Source organism: Cynocephalus volans, chromosome 15 (genome assembly GCF_027409185.1).
Source record: "Cynocephalus volans isolate mCynVol1 chromosome 15, mCynVol1.pri, whole genome shotgun sequence".
NCBI lineage: Eukaryota > Metazoa > Chordata > Mammalia > Dermoptera > Cynocephalidae > Cynocephalus > Cynocephalus volans.
In genome coordinates this window covers 36,180,619-36,201,317 of record NC_084474.1, presented here as the reverse complement: position 1 = coordinate 36,201,317, position 20,699 = coordinate 36,180,619, and the positions used below count along the sequence as shown (strand labels likewise).

Below are 20,699 nucleotides of genomic sequence, written 5' to 3'. Positions count from 1 at the left end.
TTAGAAAAATAAATTGTAGTTTCTGGTTGTAATTGTGCCAGTGTCTGAGGTCTGCTTGAACTGTTTGTACATCTGAGCTATACTGCAGAACCTGACCCTCCTTTGTTTACCGAAGAAAGCTCTGCTCCCCCGCCTGGTTGTTCACTGTTGACTGAAATTAACGACAGGTGGTGAACAGTGCCCCTCCTAAGGTTGCTCGGGATAAGTCATCTATTAAATAGGTCTGCTTGTCATGAGGGCGTGAAGGCTCCCAGAAGGAAATGCTGCACCTGAGCCTGGAAGCCAGGGCCACTAAACCCTGGGCTTGATTTCTTCAGGGAGGTGGCATTGTGTGAAGGGAATATGACCCAAGTGGTGCTCAGCTGAGTAACATCAGGTGGCTAGAAAGCCATGCGTCCTGCGTTTGTCTGGAATGGATGGTAGAGAGATGGACTTATATGAGGACTACCAGTCCCCGTTTGATTTTGATACGGGAGTGAACAAAAGCTATCTCTACTTGTCTCCTACTGGAAATTCATCGCCACCTGGATCACCTACTCTTCAGAAATTTGGTAACTAGTAATTTCGTAAAATTAACTTTGCTGTAATCAAACCTAGACATAACGTGGGTTTGCCTGGCTTTAAAACTGTTAATGACGTTTCAGGGTGTTGCTGTGTTGTAACTGGTTGAAACTGTTCTAGATTTAAAGTAGAGAGATGGCTCATTAAATACAAGTAATGTATACTGGGAAGTTAGATTTTAAAGTTAGTACTATTTTTATGATCATTAGAGTTCTTCTGATCACTTTGAGTTCGTTGAGCTGTTAAATAACAAAAAAGGAGGAATCTGAAGGCCTGGGCTTCTAGTTGCCTATGTAATTTATGAAGACTCTCCTGATTTTTGTTTGGTAAAGTGAGGGTTAAGCATCTGAGACCTTGACTAAATTAAAGGTATTGCTAATGAATGTTCCAGATTTTGTTATGGAATACTGACAGCAACTTAAAGAAATACTTAGGCAAGAGATTTTTTAAAAGAAAACTTGAAATTTCTGTACCTCTGGAAGCAGTTATTCTTTCACAAGTACCAGCATGAGATTGTTCTGGAGGCCAGGAGCCTGAGATTGTCCTGGAGCCAGGAGCTGCTCTCGGGGAGGATGTTAGTTTATCAGCACAAGGCAGCACAGAGCCCGAGGCAGCCAGTGCTGGGCGATGGCTAAGTGACCTCCTATGTAACTTGCTGGAGAAGCAACCACATTTTCCCAGAAGTTAACTTTTCCTTTGTTAATGAAGAATAGGTCACATTTTGTTCTTTTTAAGCTTAAAGAATGAGTAATTTAGGGAAAAAATGGTAAAAACAAAAAAAAACACAACAGCATGACACACCTAGTTATAAGTATTTAGGTTTGTATATTTGCTGACAACAAAGAGATGCTAAAGCAACTTTCCTCTAGCACTTGGTTGCTCTTGATAGCCACCTTTGGGGGTGCAGTTTGGATTTCCAGGAAGGGAACAGTGTTGAAGATAACAGGAGGTAGAGCTGGTCTCTTGGGGGCTGATGGGCAACAGCTGGCTGTCTGTTGGGGGCGTCAGATTGCCTGGAAGCTTCCTTCTGTGCTGACCTTCCCTCGTCTATGTGGCTCACCTTGGACCTCAGTGGGTAAAAGGGACTGGGCTGCCCCTTTGCCCAGCCCCTGAAAGAATGAAATTATCCATTCTAATTTATGTATAATATAGTAAGATATAATACCTTATGTGTAAGAGCAGCACACCCAGTGGGGAGGTTGGAGCTTGAGAATAGAGTAAAGCCTAAGTGACAAGGGACCATAAAAACCTTTGAGAAGCCAGGGCTGCAGTTGTGTGATCTCAGGTAGACCTTGGCAGTGAGTATACTAGGGTTTGACATTCCCAGGAAGATTTATGTTGCCTCTCTTCGTTCTCTTCTACTTTTCTGTTTCACTTTCTTTCACTTTCCCAGGTACAGTCATGGCTGCCTTTGGATGTTTTCTGTCAAAGCAAAGGCAGTTGTAGGGTTGGGTATGCCTCAAGGCATGCTTTGAAAAATTATCTTCACAATTCCTGATAGCTGTCTGAAGGAGTCTGGAGTCAGGGGATTAAAAAAAATGGTAAACGAGCAAATGAACAACAATTAAAAACAAACTCATGTACCTACGCGTGCTCAAATTTAATAGTTTGCATTGATTGAAAGAAAGGACAGGGAGTGAGCATTAAAACAAGCAAAAACCACCATAAATAGTCATCTGGTAAGAACACAGTGGTTCTAAAATAGACAAATAAAAGTGGAGACCTAGAACAGGGATTACCAGTCTTGGTGCCAGGGACCCCTCGGGGCATAAGAAGCCTGTGAACCTGTTTCAGCCACAAGCATGGTGTGTAGATGGAATGAATAATATGTCTTTTGTGTGTTTGTACCCTTTGTATTTCTTTGTGGAAGCTCTTAGCACCAGTGCATTATGAATCCATTTAAATGTTCATGTGGCTTTCGGCCTCTATGCATTTGCTGAATTAGCAGACAAGTAGTGCAGACCAAAAGGACTGACGTAAAAAGGCGTTCTACTCAGAAAGTTGGGAACACTGATCTGAAATAAATATGTACTTTGTTTATCTAAAATATCATCATGGGGCAAATGAGAAAGTAATGAAATTTAATCTATGGGCAGGATGTAAGGAAGCCATCGGAGTGAATGAAGGCTAGGATGAAAGCCAGTGGCTGGAACAAAAAGAGGTCTTTTGTCGGGGACTTTTAAACTCTTTTGGCATGACCACCCCACACTCAGAAATGCCTTATACCTGTTGACCCACAATTCTCATAAATACAAATACCTATTGATAACTGAAGCAAAATTTTATGAAACAGAACTTATCCTTACCATGTGTTATATGCTCTCACATTTTATACTATTCTATTCCATTTCTTCTTTTTGAAATGCTCATCTGGTACTGCTAAGTGGATTTCACAACCTGTAGTTTGAAAACGCTGATTATAATAAGTTTCAGAATCTGGAATATAAGCTCCATTAGGGAATAATTAGTCCGTCTTTTTTGTTCACTGCCGTTTCCAGAATCACCTAGAATAGTGCTTGACGTTTATGGCTCAGCAAAAACAGTATTTATTTACTGACTGAATGAATGAATGAATGAAAGAAAAAAAGAAAGAAACTGCTAAGTTCTAGTTCATACACCAGTTGATTCTACAGATGAAAACACTGAGGCTGGAAGAATGTGTGATGTTCCCAAATCACAAAGTTTAGTTATCCTAAGCTGTGACTAGCACTCGTATCTCAATTCTCAAGCCAGTGGTTTGGGACAACAACATCTCACTCTGGTAGTGGATGTTATAGAACAGGTTAATCATTCAAGGCAGAACTTCTTTCTTGGTCAAGGGTTTTATACCGTGGGGGTTGTTTGTTGATTATTTATGTGCCACTTGGACCTGAACATTCCATTTTGTCTTTGCAGTTGCTGGCCAGCACCAGTGGTCTCGCAGCTGCTGTCCTTTGTCACATTTTCTCTTCCCTTCTGTGAATACCTATAAGGATAATTTCCCAAATGTTAGATATGTAGAATCTTTCTTCCTCTGAAGAATTTTGTAATATACGAGAAGATGCAGCCCTTTGGTTATTTCTTATAGCACCTTTGGTTATTTCTGGTGATTTCAGCAGTTAAAAAATCTGACATTTAGTTTAGTACTGTCATTTTGAACCTCTAAAAAGACTGAAAAAGCAAACTGAAATTCCTTAGCTCATAGTTGGTCTTTTCATTGTTTTGATTTCTCTATGTGTCATTACCACTTCCTTTAGGGAAGTAATCATCACTTCTTAAAAGTTTTTCATGATTGCAAAGGTCTTAAACAGTGAACATATCAATGGTTTACACAATAAAAATCAGAGCAGAATTGAAGAGATGTAAAATATCCATATTCCTAGAGAGGAGATTTTAAGGAAGGAAGAGACTTCCTCTCTGGGGTTCCCCAAATTTCCCCATGGCTGACCTTTGTCTCTCTTTTGTGGAGCGTACCAATTACTAGCTTTACTCTTGATTTTTAGGGGGTGGAAAGGTGGAGAGAGGAGATGACCCTGTAGTAATTGATTTTTTTTCCCCTCTTTTTTTTTTTTTTAACGATGAAAAAGATTTAAGGACCAGTTTAGAAATATCTGGAAGGAGCAAGTAAAGAATTTAAAGATACTAGTGTGTTCTACTTTGGCAATCTTTTCTTCCTTCTCCGCCCTTTCTGTGAAGTGAGTTTGGGAGGTGACCCTTCTTCTCGGGTGGGACATTGACCACTGTGCAGGGCCCTGCTTTCATAGCTGAGTCCCAGGAGCACTCAGCTCCTGGTCTGGCTCCCAATCCCTCCTTTCCCTTTTTGGCCTTAGTGTGACCCCCTCCCCTCCTCCTCTGTGTCCTGCCCTCTTAACCCTGACGTTGCCCAATTAGCTCTTGAGTTTCCTGGGTCTTCCTCCAAATGGAGCGGATCATGTTTCCTTAGCTTTTTTGTTCCCTGCTTCCTTGACACACTTCCTGTAAGGTTTGACTCTTCTCCCCATGGGCGCATGTGGGAAAATTACAGCCGGAAGCATCTCAAGTTCCCATGGGCCTTGTCACTGCATCCTTTTGTCTGAAGGTCATCAGTGTCTGACAGCAGGTATCAGCTGTTTGTCCTTTCAGACGCTCTCTTGCCTTAAGTCAGGGGTTCTCAATCTGGGGCACTTTTGTCCCCCTGTGGGCATTCGGTGTCTGGTTATCACTGGGGTGTGGATGCGAGGCTGCTACTAACATCTAGTGGGTAAAGCTTGGATGTTTCCCAGAACAGGCTCTCCTCCAACCCCCGACAGAAGAATTATGCAGCTCAGAATGTCTGTCTTGCTGTGGTTGAGAAGCCCAGTCTTCACTGGTTGCTTTGTCTTTCGAGTCTCCTGAAGAGAAACCACCTTGGTGTGGGGACCTCTGAATATTCTCCAACTGTCCTGGGATTTTGTTACATCCAGAAATGAAGAACAAGGCATAGAGAGCGGGAGCCCCAAGCACAGACTTGTAAGGGGAAAAATATCTTTATCTTGTGACCTCTTTGGATATTACCACTAAAGAGACTTTAAACTACATGTTATATCTCTTTTTATGTCCCTAGGTTAAAAAAAGGGGCTGCATATTTCCTCTTGTTTGTGCTTAAATAAAACAATCTTAGAGACTGAGGTTTCTTATTCCTGCTGTGGTCTTAAACCCTCTTTGAAGACTGTGTGAGGGAGGTATATGTAGTTTTATTTTCCAGAGAAGCTTCTAGGGCTCGATTATACTTTAACAAATTCTTTCTTGAGTAGACAGTGTTACCATTCAGACTAAATAACAGATATCTTAAACTCATTTTCTGGCATATTCCCTCCTGGTTGAATTTTGGGCAGGGGCAGCTGACATTATATATTCTTTCTTCTGTAAAACTGTTTGCGCCCCACCTGCATAAACATGGTGTACTTGTACACACTTTCTCTATACCATGCTCCAAATAATAATCTTTGGGGTAGATTATGTATGAGACAGAAGTTTATTTCTTTAGAAAGATGACATTTTATGTCTTTCAAAGAGAAAAACCTTTGTAGGTAAAAGCCATGACATATAAATGCAATATGTACAATAAAGAGCTCAAGGTATAAGGTAGACCATGAAGCCAGACTGGGTTCTTTTCTTTCCCTTAATTCAACTGCCTGCTTTCCTGTAATTCACTTATTGAAGTTGCCGAGCATCTGCTATGTGCCGGACACAGTCCTTCAGAGACTGCTGGGGAGAAAGATACAGGATTGGAACACGAAGGCCAGGTATTGCCCAGCCATAGGCTGTGTTCTAGTACAGTAGATATTGCGCATAGATTGTTATACCCAGAGCCACAGCATGTTTCCCAGCTGGGGTCATGAGGTCCAGGGTAATCTTGCAAGAGTTGGAGACACTTAAAACTGACCTATTGAAATGAATGGGACTTGGAAATAGGGAGCATTTTAGGGGCAGAGAAAATAATATGTGCAAAGACACATAAAAGAGAGCATGTTTTAGAAAGAGATAGTGGAGATGTTTGCACAACATTTTGAATATAATTAGGGCCAATGGATTGGACACCTAAAAATGGTTAAAATGGCACATTTTGAGATATATGTATTTCACCACAATAAAAATATTTAAAAAGTATGAGAGGTTCATTAAAAAAATTTTTTTGAGCTAATATATTCCTTAAACACAAAAGCATGTCTTCCTGGAGCATTGGGGGTGAGGGCAATAGCAGGTGATGGAGTAGATGGGGTCCAGGTTGTTCGGAGCAAGGAGCTTTGCTAGGAGGTGGGAAGCCATGGAAGGATTTAAGGCAAGGGAGTGCCCTAGTCAGAGACAAGCTCTAGAAAGCTCATGATGGTGGCAGGATGGTGAATGGATTGGAGGGGATGAAAACATCAAAGAGATTAGGGGCAAGAATCTAACAAGAAAGTGAGAGCCTGAACTGAGGCAGGTCAGGTCCGGGAGCATGAGATGGAACAACACTCAGAGAGATAGGAAGAAAAGTCCCAGAGAGGGCTGGTGGGTGGTATCAGAGGAGTGATGTTCTGGGGATGCCAAATGAAGTGACAGAACTGGCCTTAGTTGAAGGGAGGTGGGAAGGGCAGATGCAGAGTTGTAGGGGGTTGAAAAGTGACAGGAAGTGAGTCAGCCTCATGGAAGAGAAGAGGAGAGAGGAAACAGCCAGGCTGAGCTGGAGGGCACAGGAAGTGGAGAAACCACAAATCCTTGTATGTGCCCACTTTTTACAGATAAAGGACTTGGGGCTCTTTGAGGGTAAACATTTGGCTAAAGGTTACCAAGCTAGTAAATGGCTGAATCAGTTTTTTATATTCCTTTCCATCCGTTTTAGTTTCCTAGTGCTGCCGTAACAAAGTGCCACAAACTGGGAGGCTTAAAACAACAGAAATTTGTTGCCTTACAGTTCTGGAGGCTGGAAGTCTGAAATCAGGGTGTCAGCTGGGCTCCCCTCCCTCTGAAACCTGTAGGGAAGTCCTTCCTTGACTCTTCCGGGCTTCTGGTGGCTGCCAGCAATTCTTGGCATTCCTCGCTTGTAGCTGCAGGACTCCAATCTCTGTGTCTGCCATCACAGGCGTTCTTCTTGTATCTCTGTGTGCTCTGTGTTTTCACGTGATCTTCTCCTTTATGGGTCTCTGTTCAGCATACCTTCTTATAACACCAAGTAGATGTTCCCTGACTTACTGTGGGGTTACATCCCAGTAAACCCATTATACGTCGATCGTAAGTTGGTAATGCATTTAATACTCCAATAAGCCCATTGTGAAGTTGCAGAATCCTAAGTCGAAACATCTTAAATCCAGATGCTCCTTGATTTATGATAGGGTTACATTGTAAAGTGGAGAAAAAGTAAATTGAAACATCATCCTAAATTGAGGACCCTCTGTACTGGATGAGTGCCTGATCCAGTATGACCTCATCTTAACTTGATTACATCTGCAAAGACCCTGTTTCCAAATAAAGACATATTCACAAATACAGGGAGTTAGGAAGTTGAATGTATCTTTCAAGGGGACTCAGTTCAACCCAAACACCATCTAATTTCAAAGCTCATGCTTGTCTTTTTCCACTCTTAAAAATCTCTGCCCCCAGTTTCCTCATCTTTATACAATGATGTGCTTGAATTATACAAACCAAAATTCTTTTCAAATCTAAAATTGTATGAGAATGGCTAAAAAGTTTTGGTTTATGATCTTGAAGGGAAGTAATCGGTCTTAATTGGAGTGCAGGCTAAAGATGAAAAACACGTGGGAAGAGAGGACTGTTCTGGTGGGTGCTCCAAGGTGGGGGACCAGGGCTGCACCCAGAGCTGCCAAGCAGAGGAGCAGAGCGGTCCCCACCAAACTCTTAATCATGGTTTAATTGTAGGTTCTAAAGTTGTATAAAAAAGCTTTTGCTTCTTTCTTCAGCTGAAATTTGCAAAAGTACGTGGTGAATAGGTAGTTATGCATAGGAAGAGAGAGGCTTACTTTGACTAGATCTTTAATCAATGAATCAGTTCAAATAAAATATTTATCAACGTTCTAGGCACTGTGAGTTCTGAAAAGAAAAGAGAAGGAAGTGCCAGGAGGACTTGGTAGTGTAGAACTGAACTCTTTCCTCCTCTTTCTCTCTGGCTGGCCTGCCTTCCCCTCCTCCCATGCACGTGCTCACACACTTTTCCACTGAAGCTCAAAGCTCCAGAACTTTATCTTCTCACATTACTCACAAGTTCTCTGAAGTCTGAAGTATCGTATTTCATCAAATCCAAGACACCACAGATCATAAGATGTATTTCATTAAAAGGAAAAAATGCTTCCAGTAAAAATAAAAAGCAATGGTGTATTGTCACTTAAATTTTTTAATTTTATGCTTATTGAAGTTCTTTTAGATTTATTCAGACATGTATGTTGACCATAACACTCCTTTGCATATTTTTATTATTCTTTTTTTTGGGGGGGGGGCAGCTGGTTGCTATGGGGTTGTGCATATTTTTAAAAGTAAAATAAGTTAAAGTTTTACTAAAACACCTTCACATTGATTGTCTAACTTATTTGAATTGCTTTTCAACTAGGAATGATCTATGTCACTTCTATTTACTTATTTTCCTCTCACAAAATATCTGTGATGCAGCCTTCCTTTTTTCTTTCTTTTTTTTATTGTGGGAAAACCTATATAACATAAGAATTTCCATTTTAAGCATTTTTAAGCATACAGTTGCATGGAATTAATTACATTCACAGGCTGTGTAACCACTACTTCTATCTATTTACAAAATTTTTTTTCATCCTAAACATAAGCTCTGTTCCCATTAAGCAGTAACTTCTATTGTCCCTTCCCCCTGTTTCTGGTAACCTCTGATCTACTTCTGTCTCTGAATTTTTTTTTTAAATTAATTTTTTCTTAACCCATGATAGTCGTATATATTTATGGAGTACAATATGATATTTGGGTACATTTATGCAGTGAACAGGGATCATATCAGGGTATTTTGCATATCTGTCACCTCCAACAATTGTCATTTCTTTGTGTTGGGAACATTCAATATCCTCTTCACTAGCAGTAGTTATACAGTGGTTTGTTGTTGGCTATAGTCTCCCTGTATTGCTATCTAGATCTTATTCTTCCTATCTGTATAATTTTCTGTCCATTGACCGTGGTCTCCTTATGTCTCTTTCCCTTCCCCCTACTCTTCCTCTCTCCCTTTGACATGTTGATATCCATTTCTTTGAATATATACCCAGTATTGGGATTGATGGATTTTATGGCAGTTCTGTCTGTAGTTTTTCGAGACATCTCCATACTGTTTTTCACAATGGCTGTATGTGCTAATTTACATTCCCACGAAAAATGTGTAAGAGTTCTCTTTTCTCTACATCTTTGTCAGCATTTATCTTCTGTCTTTTTGGTAATAGCCATTCAAACTGGGGTAAAATGATATCTCATTGTGGTTTTGATTTACATTTCTCTGATGATTAGTGATGTTGAACATTTTTTCACATATTTTTTTGCCACTTGTCTTCTTTTGAGAAATTACAGACTTCTTTTGAGTCTATTCAGTACATTTGCCTGTTTTTTAATCAGATTTTTTTTAACTATTGAGTTGAGTTCTTTGTGTATTTTGGATATTAATCCCTTGTTGGATGAAGAGTTTGCAAATATTTTCTCCCATTCTGCAGGTTGTATTTTTGCTCTGTTGGTGGGTCCTTTGCTGTGCAGAAACGTTTTAGTCTGATATAATCCCATTTGTTTATTTTTGCTTTTGTTGCCTATGCTGTAGAAGTCTTATTCATAAAATATTTTCCCAATCTTATGTCCTGAAGTGTTTTCCCTGTGTTTTCTTCTAGAAGTTTTATAGTTTCAGGTCTTACATTTAAGTCTTTAATCCATTTTCAGTTGATTTTGTTATATGGTGAGAGATACAGGTCTAATTTCATTCTTCTTCAGATGAGTCTTCAGTTTTCCAAGTACCATTTATTAAAAGGACTGTCCTGTCCTCAATGTGTGTTTTTGGTTTTTTTTGTCAAAAACCAGTTGGCTGTAGGTACATGGATTTATTTCTGAATTCTCTATTCTGTTCCATTGGTCTATGTGTCAGTTTTTGTGCCAGTACCATGCTGTTTGATTAGTATAGCTTTGTAGTATATTTTGAAGTCAAGTAGTGTGATACCTCCCCTCTCCCCACTTTGTTCTTTTTGCTCAGGATTGCTTTGGCTATTTGAGGTCTCTTGTTGTTCCATATATATTTTAGAATTTTTTTTTTTCTATTTCCGTGAAGTATGTCATTAGTTTGATGGGGGTTGGGTTGAGTTTGTAGATCACTTTGTACAGTATGGCCATTTTGATGATACTGATTCTTCCAATCCGTGAACTGTGTCTTCTTTAATTTCTTTATGTTTCATAGTTTTTATTGTATAGATCTTCCATCTCTTTGGTTAAATTTATTCCTAGGTTTTGTTTGTTTGTTTGTTTTTGGGTTTTTTGGTTTTTTTTGCTATTGTAAATGGGATAGCTTTCATGATTTCTCCTCCTGCAGGTTTGTTGTTACTGTATAGAAGTGCTACTGATTTTTGTATGTTGAGTTTGTATCTTGCATCTTTACTGAATTTGTTTATCAGGTCTAGGAGTTTTTTGGTGGTCTTTAGGTTTCTTTGTAAAAATCATGTCATGTGCAAACAAGGACAATTTGACTTCTTTCTTTACAATTTGTATTCCCTTTATTCCTATCTCTTGTCTAATTGCTGTGGCTAGGACTTCCTGTACTGTGTTGAATAAAAGGGGTGAGAATGGGCATCCTTGTCTTGTTCCCCTTTTTAGGGAAACACTTGCAGCTTTTCCCCATTCAGTATGATGTTAGGTGTAGGTTTGTCATGTACAGGCTTTATTGTATTAAGATACTTTCCTTCTAAACCTAATTTGTTGAGAGTCTTTATCATGAATGGATATTGAATTTTATCAAATGCTTTTTCTCCATCTATCAAGATGATTATATGGTCTTATTCTTTCATTCTGTTTATATGAGGTATTATGTTTATTGATTTGCATATGTTGAACCATCATTGCATCCCTGGGATAAATCCCTCTTGATTATGGTATGCAGTTTTTTTGATGTGCTGTTGGATTTGGTTTGCTAGTGTTTTATAGAGAATTTTTGCATCTATGTTCATGAGGGATATTGTCCTGTAGATTTCTTTTATTGTTGTGTCCTTGCCTAGTTTTGGTATCAGGGTAATAATGGCCTCATAATATGAATTTGGAATAATTCCATCCAATTCATTTTTCTGAAATAGTTTAAGAAGTATTGGTATTAGTTCTCCTTTAAAAATTTGATAGAATTCAGCAGTAAAGCCATCTGGTCCTGAGCTTTTCTTTGTTGGGAGACTTTTTGTTACTTATTTGATCTTGTTACTTGTTACTGGTCTATTTAGGTTTTCTATTTCTTCTTGATTCAGTCTTGGTAGGTCATACGTGTCCGGGAATTAATCCATTTCTTCAAGGTTTTCATATTTGTTTGCACATCGTTTATAATAGTCTCTAATGATCTTTTGTATTTTGTTATCGGTTGTAATGTCTTTTGCACTGGTGATTTTATTTGGGTCTTTTCTCTTTTTTCTTAGTCTGGCTAATAGTTTGTCAATTTTGTTTACGTTTTCAAAAAACCAACTTTTCATTTAATTGATTGTGTTGTATTTTTAGTCTCAGTTTCATTTATTTCTGCTCCGATTTTTATTATTTCTTTTTTTCTACTTATTTTGGGTTTGGTTTGTTCTTGCTTTTCAATTTCCTTGAGGTGCATTGTTAGGCTGTTTATTTGAAATCTTTCTGTTTTGTATGTAAACATTTATTGCTATAAACTTTCCTCTTAATACTACCTTGGGTACTACAGTAGGTTTTGGTATGTTTTGTTTCTGTCCTCATTTGTTTCAACAAATTTTTTTGTTTCCTTCTTAATCTTTTCTTTGACCCATTGGTCTTACAGCAGCATGTTAATTTCCATGTATTTGTGTAGTTTCAAATTTCTTCTTGTTTTGGATTTCTAGTTTTATTCCATTATGGTCAGAAAAGATACTTGGTATAATTTTGATTTTTTTGAATCTTTGAGACTAGTTCTATGGCCTAGATGTGGTCAGTCCTGGAGAACGTTCCATGTGCTGATGAGAAGATTGTGTATTTTGCAGTTATTGGATGAAATGTTCTGTAAATGTCTATGTCCATCTGGTCTATGGAGCCATTTTAATCCTATATTTCTTTGTTGATTTTCTGTCTTGATGATCTGTCCAATTCTGAGAGTGGGTTGTTAAAGTCCCCAACTACTATTGTGTTGCCATCTATCTCTTCCTTTAGATCTGATAATATTTGCTTTATATATCTGGTTGCTCTGGTGCCCGGTGCGTATATATTTATAATAGTTATATCTTCTCGCTGTATTTGTCCCTTTATCTCTCTCTCTCTCTTTTTTTTTTTTTGGTGGCTGGCTGGTATGGGGATCCGAACCCATTACCTTGGTGTTAAGGTTGCACTCTAACCACCTGAGCTAACTGGCCAGCCTAATCCTTTTATCATAATGTAATGCCCTTCCTTCTCTCTTAGTAAAGATTTTGATTTAAAGTCTGCTTTATCTGATATAGGGATAGCTACTCCTGCTCACTTTTGCTTTCCATTTATGTGGAATATCTTTTCATTTTCAGTCTATGTGTTTCTTTGTAGGTAAGGTGTGTTTCTTGTAGGCATCATATAGACGGGTCATATTTTTAAAATCCATTTAGCCAGTCATTTTCTTTAATTGAGTCATTTAATCCATTTACAATTAAGGTGATTTTAGATATGTAAGGTCTTAATCCTGTGATTTTGTTGGTTGTTTTCTGATTGTTTTGTGTATCCTTTTGTTCCTTTCTTCCCCTCTTATTGTTTATCCTTGTGGTTTGGTGGTTTTCTACATTGATAAGGTTAGATGCCTTTCTCTTTCTAATATATGTATCTACTCTACCAGTAAATTTTCTATTTTCAGATGTTTTCATGGTGGTTGTTTTCATTCTTTCTCTTCCAAGTGTGTAGGACTTGCCTAAGCACTTCTTGTAAGGCTGGTCTGGTGGTGATGAATTCTTTAGTTTTTATATATATTTTTTTTCTGGTACTATTTATTTTTTTAAATTTTAACTTATTGATATACAATGTAGTTGATTTTCATGTCCCTTCATCAATTCCTCCTTTTCCCCTCCCCCCCCATCAACAACATATTTGTGGTGATGAATTCTTAAAATTTTTCTTTTCTGAGGAAGACTTTATTTCTCCTTCATTTCTGAAGGACAGCTTTGCTTGGTATAATATTCTTGGCTGCCAGTTTTTTTCTTTCAGTATTTTTAATATATCATCTCATTCTTTCCTGGCCTGTAAAGTTTCTGCTGAGAAATCTGTTAGTCTAATAGGGATTTCCTTATAAGTGACTTGTTGCTTTTCTCTTGCTGTTTTTGGAATTCAGTTTGTCTTTAAATTTTGACAGTTTGGCTACAATGTGTCTTAGAAAGGGCTTTGGGTTGAATTTATTTGGGGATCTTTGAGCTTAGATTTGGACATTTGTATCTTTTCTAAGACTAGGGAAGTTTTTGGCTATTATTTCATTAAAAAAATTCTTAATATCTTTTTTGTTTTCTCTCCTTCTGGAATGCCCATAATTTGAATCTTGTAGGCTTTGTTCATTAAAAAAATTTTTCTTTCTTTTTTTTTTTTTTTGTCTTCTTGGATTATTTCAAAACAGTTGTCTTGAAGATCAGGAATTCTTTCTTCTGTATGATCTGGTTTGTTGTTGATACTCTCAGATGTGTTTATTTCATTCAGTGTATCCTTCAATTCCAAGTTTTCTGTTTGATTTTTTTAATGATATCTATCTTTTTGTTCAGTTTCTTGTTCAGATCATGAATTGTTTTTCTGATTTCATTGAATTGTTTGTCTGTATTCTCTTGTATCTCTGTGAGTTTCCTCAAGATTATTAATTTGAATTCCTTTTCCAGCAAGTCAGCAATTTCTGATTTTTTGGTTTTTGGGATCAGTTATTACAGCATTATTGTGTTTCTTTGGTGATGTCATGTTTCCTTGTTTTTTTCATGTTTCTTGTTTCCCTGTGTTATCTGTGCATCTAGTGGAACAGTCACCTCTTTGAATATTATAGAGGGCTTGTGTGGGGAACGACTTTCACCTGCAAATGTGTCTTTCGGTTTTGATTGTGTAAAGTATGAAGCCACTAGGTGGGGCTGCAGAAAGGGGTCCCTGGCAGCCACCTCTTGGACAGTGGGTGAAGCCTCTATGTGGGGCTGCAGAGAGGGGGTCCTGCCAGCCTCTTCTCAGGCACTGGGCAAGGCTGTGGAGCAGGCCTGTTGATAGGGGGTCCAGCCAGCTATTTCTCAGGCAGTGTGTGAGGCCTCAACATGGAGTTGAAGGGACCACCCAGCCAGTTACTTCTTGGGCAGTGGGCATGGTCACTAGATAGGGCTGCAGAGAGTGACTGGCCTGCTGCTTCTCAGGTAGTGGGTGAAGCAGGCCTGCCATGAGGGAGCCCCATCAGTATGATGCAGCCTTTCTTAAAAGAGAAGTCTGTAACTGATATGGGATTTTCTAAGCTACCATTTTGCAAATTTTGAAGCATGTTTGCAGGTGATAAACAACTATGCAACAGTGACTGTGCAATGCATCTCAAATTCAAAGATGTGAAATGTAGAAATGCATCTTAAGATGGATGGGCATGGTCTCCGTCCACATTCCCCAGATAGTGGGACCCTTGTCTGGGCATCCAGCAGTCACCCCATGTGTGGGCTTCAGTCCTCCACAGTCCAGGCCACCCTCCACCCTAGTGCTGGGAAGTCTATTCAAAAGCAAGTCTAGATATGTCACTCCCTGCTTAAAACTCTTCAGGGAGAATCCCATAGGTGGAATTGAAAACAGGCTGATGATCTGTTTGCACAACTAGACGAAGAAGAATGAAGGCAGTGGCTAAAATCTCAATAACCCGATGAAATGAATTATCACCAACTTTCAGTCACTTTGATTCAATAATACTGTCTGTGACTTTCAATCTAGGGATCCCCACAAATTCCCATACACTCAGGGAAGTAAAAAGTCCTTGTGGAAAAAGACTTGGCCCTGTTTCCTTGCCCTGCTCTGCTCATTGGTACCGAATTTCTTTAAGAAAAAGTGTGTATATGTGGGCCGACCCCGTTGTGCACTCCGGAGAGTGCGGTCCTGCCGCGGGTTCGGATCCTATATAGGGATGACTGGTGCGCTCACTGGCTGAGCGCGGTGTGGCCGGTCACACACACACACACACAAAAAGACAAAAAAAAAGAAAAAGTGTGTATGTGAAGGAAGGAGCAAGCGTTTAGAGTTAGAAAGACCCAAATTTTAATCTCACTTCTGTGACTCTGGTCAAATTGTGTAATCTCAGAGGACTTCATTTTCCTAGTGGAAATAAATGCTACTCCTCATTGGGTGTTGGTTGTAAGGATTTTGTTTTTGTTTTTATGAGATAACATGTAAATCTCCTCTCATAGTGACTGGTATATTAGACCTTAATAAATATTAGTCCTATTTTCTCCCCCCTTCTTTTAAAAACACCTTTCCATCAAATTCTGAGGAAGAACATTAAAATTAATGAACAAATAAGTTTTGGGGTTATTCAATTTTAAGTAATCTATGCCTTAAAAATATTCCTGTTTCCCACCCTTCATATTGTGAATGAAAAATTAATATCTTTTCTTCTAAAAGCTAGACTCTACCTCCATATTAAATACTATGCTAGTACCGAACATGTAGAAAACAGGATAATATCTAGAAAAACATAATAGGGAAAATTTGGATTCCCAGGGTTGAGGAAACTGTACAGTTGGAAATGAAGCAGACTGCTGTTGATCTAGTTTGCCGGATTCTTTTACTTTTACTGAGTCTTATTTATTATTGCCTCTAGATACCTGCCAAGTCGGGGGTCAGCCCTCTTCCTTTGTCTTTGTGTCCAGATCAATGATTTGAAGCATCTGCTTTCAAATCAGACTGTCTGGGTTCAGAATCCTAACTCTACCACATATTCAGGTGTGTCCCCGTGGGCAAGTAAGCTTCAGTTTCCTCATTGGTAAATGGGGAGAGTGATTGCCACCTCACAGAAGTGTTGCATGTAAATAATAACAATATATTTGAACCACTTAGCTCAGATTTGGGTAAAAATAGAATGTACTCAGTAGTGGCAACCATGGTTAATAATTTCCCTAAGGCATGACTATCATGTTTTGCTGGTTATTTTGGTTTTGAGCATTCTGTTTTATCTTCGCGTCCTTTATTTTCTAATTTTTTGCCCAATTGATTATCTTAAAACAAACTGTACCTTTAAATTTTAATGTTGATGATTTGCTGCCCTCTATAGGCTAATGTGGAAAAAGCAGGACTTGTAATTACCAACTCTCTTAGATGCTGAATTCAATCTCAGTGTCATCTTGGAGGGTCCTTAAGCCAACTGTGGACAACCTCATAGTCCCTTTTCTGAGACATTTCTTTTCCTTGGTAGCCTAACTGAATACTCGAATAGTATCAGAATCCTCCTGGATTCTTTTTGGAAGTGGGCAGTACACATAAAACATCATTAGCAATCAGATACTGTATTTTTCCCCTTATATAGTAGTTTTGCAAAATGGTGTTTATTAAAAAGCGTGAAAGAATCTTTGCTACTTAAGGCATGGTTTAGCACCTGAGTTTTGTTTTTGTTTTTGTTTTGGGTCCTGTTCTTCTTACTGGAGAACTTCAGAGTTCTGAGCAAAACATTAAAAAATAAAATTAAGAATGTTTATAGGTAACCCTGTTTCGTTCTTATTATGTTGTCTTATATGATTGTTACTTGTATGCTCATTTCCCATTTTCAGTCTCATTCTCCCTGTGTCACATAATTTGACATAGAGGATAAATTTACAAGTACACACAGATCCTCGGAAATGGTTTCTGCCAGTACATAGTACAGCATCTTGTTCACAGTGTGACTTGGCTGGAGTTGTGGTAAGAGGTGCCAATGACAGAGCGCAGAAGATGTGTGCACTAAGGCCTGTGTGCTACGTAAGGTGGGGGGAGGTTGAACTTTGTTTTGAAAACAGGAAGGAGCCACTAAAGGATTTTAAGCTGAAGAATGACATGATCAGATTTCTACTATAGAAATACTACTTGGGCAGTCTGTTTCAGTATTTTTTTTTTTTTTGAAGAGTCAGAAATTTAAGAGTTATTATTCAGCAGGCACAAACATTCGTTCCAAGGACAAATAAAGAACTGGTGATCAAATAACTTATCATTCTATGTGTTGCTTTGCCTCACATGGATTTGTCACCTCTCTTCTCCTGGGTGACAGAGCTACAAAAAGGGTTACTCAAAGGCCATCTCTTCTGAGCAGTGAGAGATCCCAAAGGGGTTAGTTTCCTGGAACCATCAAGAGAGAGGCATTCCTTCCTTTGGAAATTAACCATGAACTGGGTTCTTTCCCCACATTTATTGCCCAGACCAGGAAGTTACAGGAAAAGAACATAGGTGGGGTTTAGCAATAGAGGCTGGTAACATCAGTGAAACAAGCAAGGTGACATTCCATAATGCAATTTGCAAAAGCTTAAGTTCCTCCACCAACAAAAGCTTGGTCTTAGCAAACATTCTCTTTCCCTACACAGCTTCCCCAGTAGTTTACATATCAATCAAGTAACTTGTCTGTCCTTGAGCCAGCAACTTTGCTGTGTACAAAGACTTTATCCTGAGGAAAGTTTCCTGTCTTTTGAAGGTTAACATTTCTATATGTAATTCCAAAAGGTTAAGCTAAACCTGAGACTACAGGGTTTTGGAAAATAGGCCCTGTGAAATACATTTGCTTTATAGTATACTCCACACTATGAAATTCTCTATCAAAGTAAACATGAAATGAAAAAATTATGTAAATGTAATTAATGGAAGAGGAGACCTGCAGAAGCAATTATTCCTTAAACTTTTCCACCTACTGTTTGTACCTGTCAGGTATTTTGTATTGTATGCATTCACGAGCTTAAACATATCCTGTTTGCCAGTCCAATTTGTGCTTTTTGTATTGTTTTATCTGTTACTATGATGCCTTTAACAATTCTGTTTTTTTTTTTTTTTTAGAAAGGAGATAGCTGATATAATTAACAGACAAAATACTGACAGTGTCACCATTTGTAATTAACGAATCAAAATGAACAATTGTTTTAAAAGAGAATATTTTAGATACTGTTCAAATATAATTTGACCTTGCTACTATATTATCAAACTTCCAACTTAAATTTATTGTTGCTCTAGTTTTAGTGGTTTCAAATAAGTACAAAAGTTGCTAGATATAAAATACCTACATACTTAAATCTGTAAGGGTGTTCAATTTAAAATTTTAGAGTTACACAGTCAGTAAAACCACTCATTAATTTCCAACTCATATCATTGATTTTATTAATAAAAGACCCATATCAAAAGTAATTTACATAAATACATAGTTTTACCTGTCTTACATGGTAGTTGTTAGGCCTAAATGAATTAATACAGGAAAACAACTTAGCAAAGCTCCAATAGATACTCAGTGAGTAGTAGCTATTAGATATACCCAAGAATCTTCATTAAAATGTTTTTTAGTCCTGCTGATAATTATTAAGTATTTAGGCAATATGTGTTAGAATACTACATTTCCAATATTTCCAGATTTTACAATATTTCAGTGGTGAAGCTGAACAATTATGGAGGGTGGGTGGGCCAGAATTCTCTAGAATGTTACTGGTAATGCACCTCATTCCTTCCTGAGCCGTTTGTAAATAATCCCATATAGTTTTTATAAGCCTCTGAGAGTAACAGAAATTAATTATTCAGAAGTCCACAGTGAGAATATTCAATAATTGTGAGACTATGTTTTCTGAAATATTAAGACCCTATCTTATCCATTCAGCCTAGTTTTAATTTTCTGTAACATAATGTTTTCTTTTTAATTAAAATTTGTCAATAATATGTATACTACAACAGAAAATAGAATGCTTGATTAATGAGAATTAGTTTCATTCATCTCAAGTAACAGAATAAGACTACCATTTTGATTACACATATCAAAAACATATATAGTGACACAACTATTTATCTGAATATTGTTAAACACAAAACAGTAAAACATACTTTCAAATATGCAACTAGAAATCCTGTTGGTCTTCAGCTTTACTGAAGTGCTTAGAAGAGTTTATTTTGTGCTTAGAATATTTTTCTAAAGCATCACAAATTATACATCCAAACTTTTCAATGGTAGAATATTTAATATTCTACAGGAAAGGTCTTTGAAAAAAACTGTTGTACATTATGATACTGTATGTTTAATGGAGTCACAGCCTCAAGACCTAGGAAAAAAGGGGACATTACAGAAATCATCTATTACGTAACAGGTGATTCATTCTGAGTATTTATGGTTTTTGCCCTGCTTGTGGCTGATACAGTCCTTCACTGTACCCCTCCTCTTGCTGTAAGGTGAAACTATGTGTTCTAACTCTTTAAGGAATAAAAATACATTAACTATTCCATCTTGCTGATTTCCATCTGTGAAATGTTGTACAATATTAGGAATCAAGAAAGAAGAGTAAAATATAGTTTGTTTTTTTAAAAACATAAAAATGTTATGCTTATAAAACATCAAGCATACAGCCTGTAAAATCAATTAAGAACTTTCTGTGTATGAGGACAAAGATACATTTAAAACATATACTAGAAGATGCTTTTTCCTGAGTAGAATGAAACCTTTGTTTTATATCAAATTAAGCCTCTGTGAATCTTAAAATTGTAAAGTACGAAGGCTTTTTGACATCAGACAAAAATCAGGTTTACCGTCACATCCAAAAAGAAAAAAAGAAGAAAAATGTTCTAGTTGTGAGAAATGCCCTCACCCTTCCAGTGACAAAGGATGGATGTGGAGACACGAGGTACAGTGAAGCAAGACTTTAATTACGGCCTCATAAGGTTTGGGTGTCTGAAGAGCAGGCACGTGGAAAAGGTCTACAGCAAGCAATTTATTTCCTAGTTCGCAAGTCCCTCCCCCCGCTTCCTCATTGGTTGAGTACTACGGGGTGCACAATCTTCCCAAATGATGGCTAAAATTTGTTACCCCTTTGCAAGGAATTCCTTTGTCTGGATGCTCAGGACAAGCCTGTGAAAAAGGCCTGCGTGAGCCCTGTGAAGGGAGAACACCAGGGAATGAGGAAAACAGCAGGGGCTAGTAACTAGTTACCATCTCAAGGAGAGCTCTATCTGTTCAGAGACTCTCCGCGAATGGGCTGGACCAGTCAGACAACTTTTGGGCTGGGCCTGAATCAGTTAAAACGTTCAGGTAAGTTATTTTTGAAAATGTATCACTTAGATTATTTTCTTACAAAGTAGAGTTTCAGCAAGAATGATGTGAAGTCTGAAATGAGTGACCAAAATTTTAAATTATCGATAGCTCAATTTGATTGATTTCTCAGTAAAATCCAGTTTGAAACAACAACAAAAGTACTCTTTACCAAAACCAAATGTAACCCATGGCTAATAAGAAAAATACAAGCCATACACTGAACAGAGGGAAGAAAAAAGGCAATCAGCCTTTAGAAGAATCCAGAGAATACCATAGACTTATAAAACCTTTCTAAATCAATAGCATG

The 20,699-nt window shown here is 38.0% G+C and overlaps 1 protein-coding gene across 4 annotated transcripts in view; it reads left to right on the top strand.

Annotated features, from left to right (window-relative positions):
• Window positions 1-20,699, top strand: part of TPD52 (tumor protein D52) — a 230,156-nt gene that overhangs the window by 59,960 nt on the left and 149,497 nt on the right. For 2 of the 4 annotated variants that reach the window (XM_063079375.1, XM_063079376.1), the window contains exon 1: window positions 413-551. The exons of the other annotated variants lie outside the window; for them this stretch is intronic. In XM_063079375.1, coding sequence (XP_062935445.1) covers window positions 413-551 — 139 coding nt within the window. Of the gene's footprint in view, window positions 1-412; window positions 552-20,699 lie in introns of those variants that run through there. 4 annotated transcript variants of the gene reach the window in all.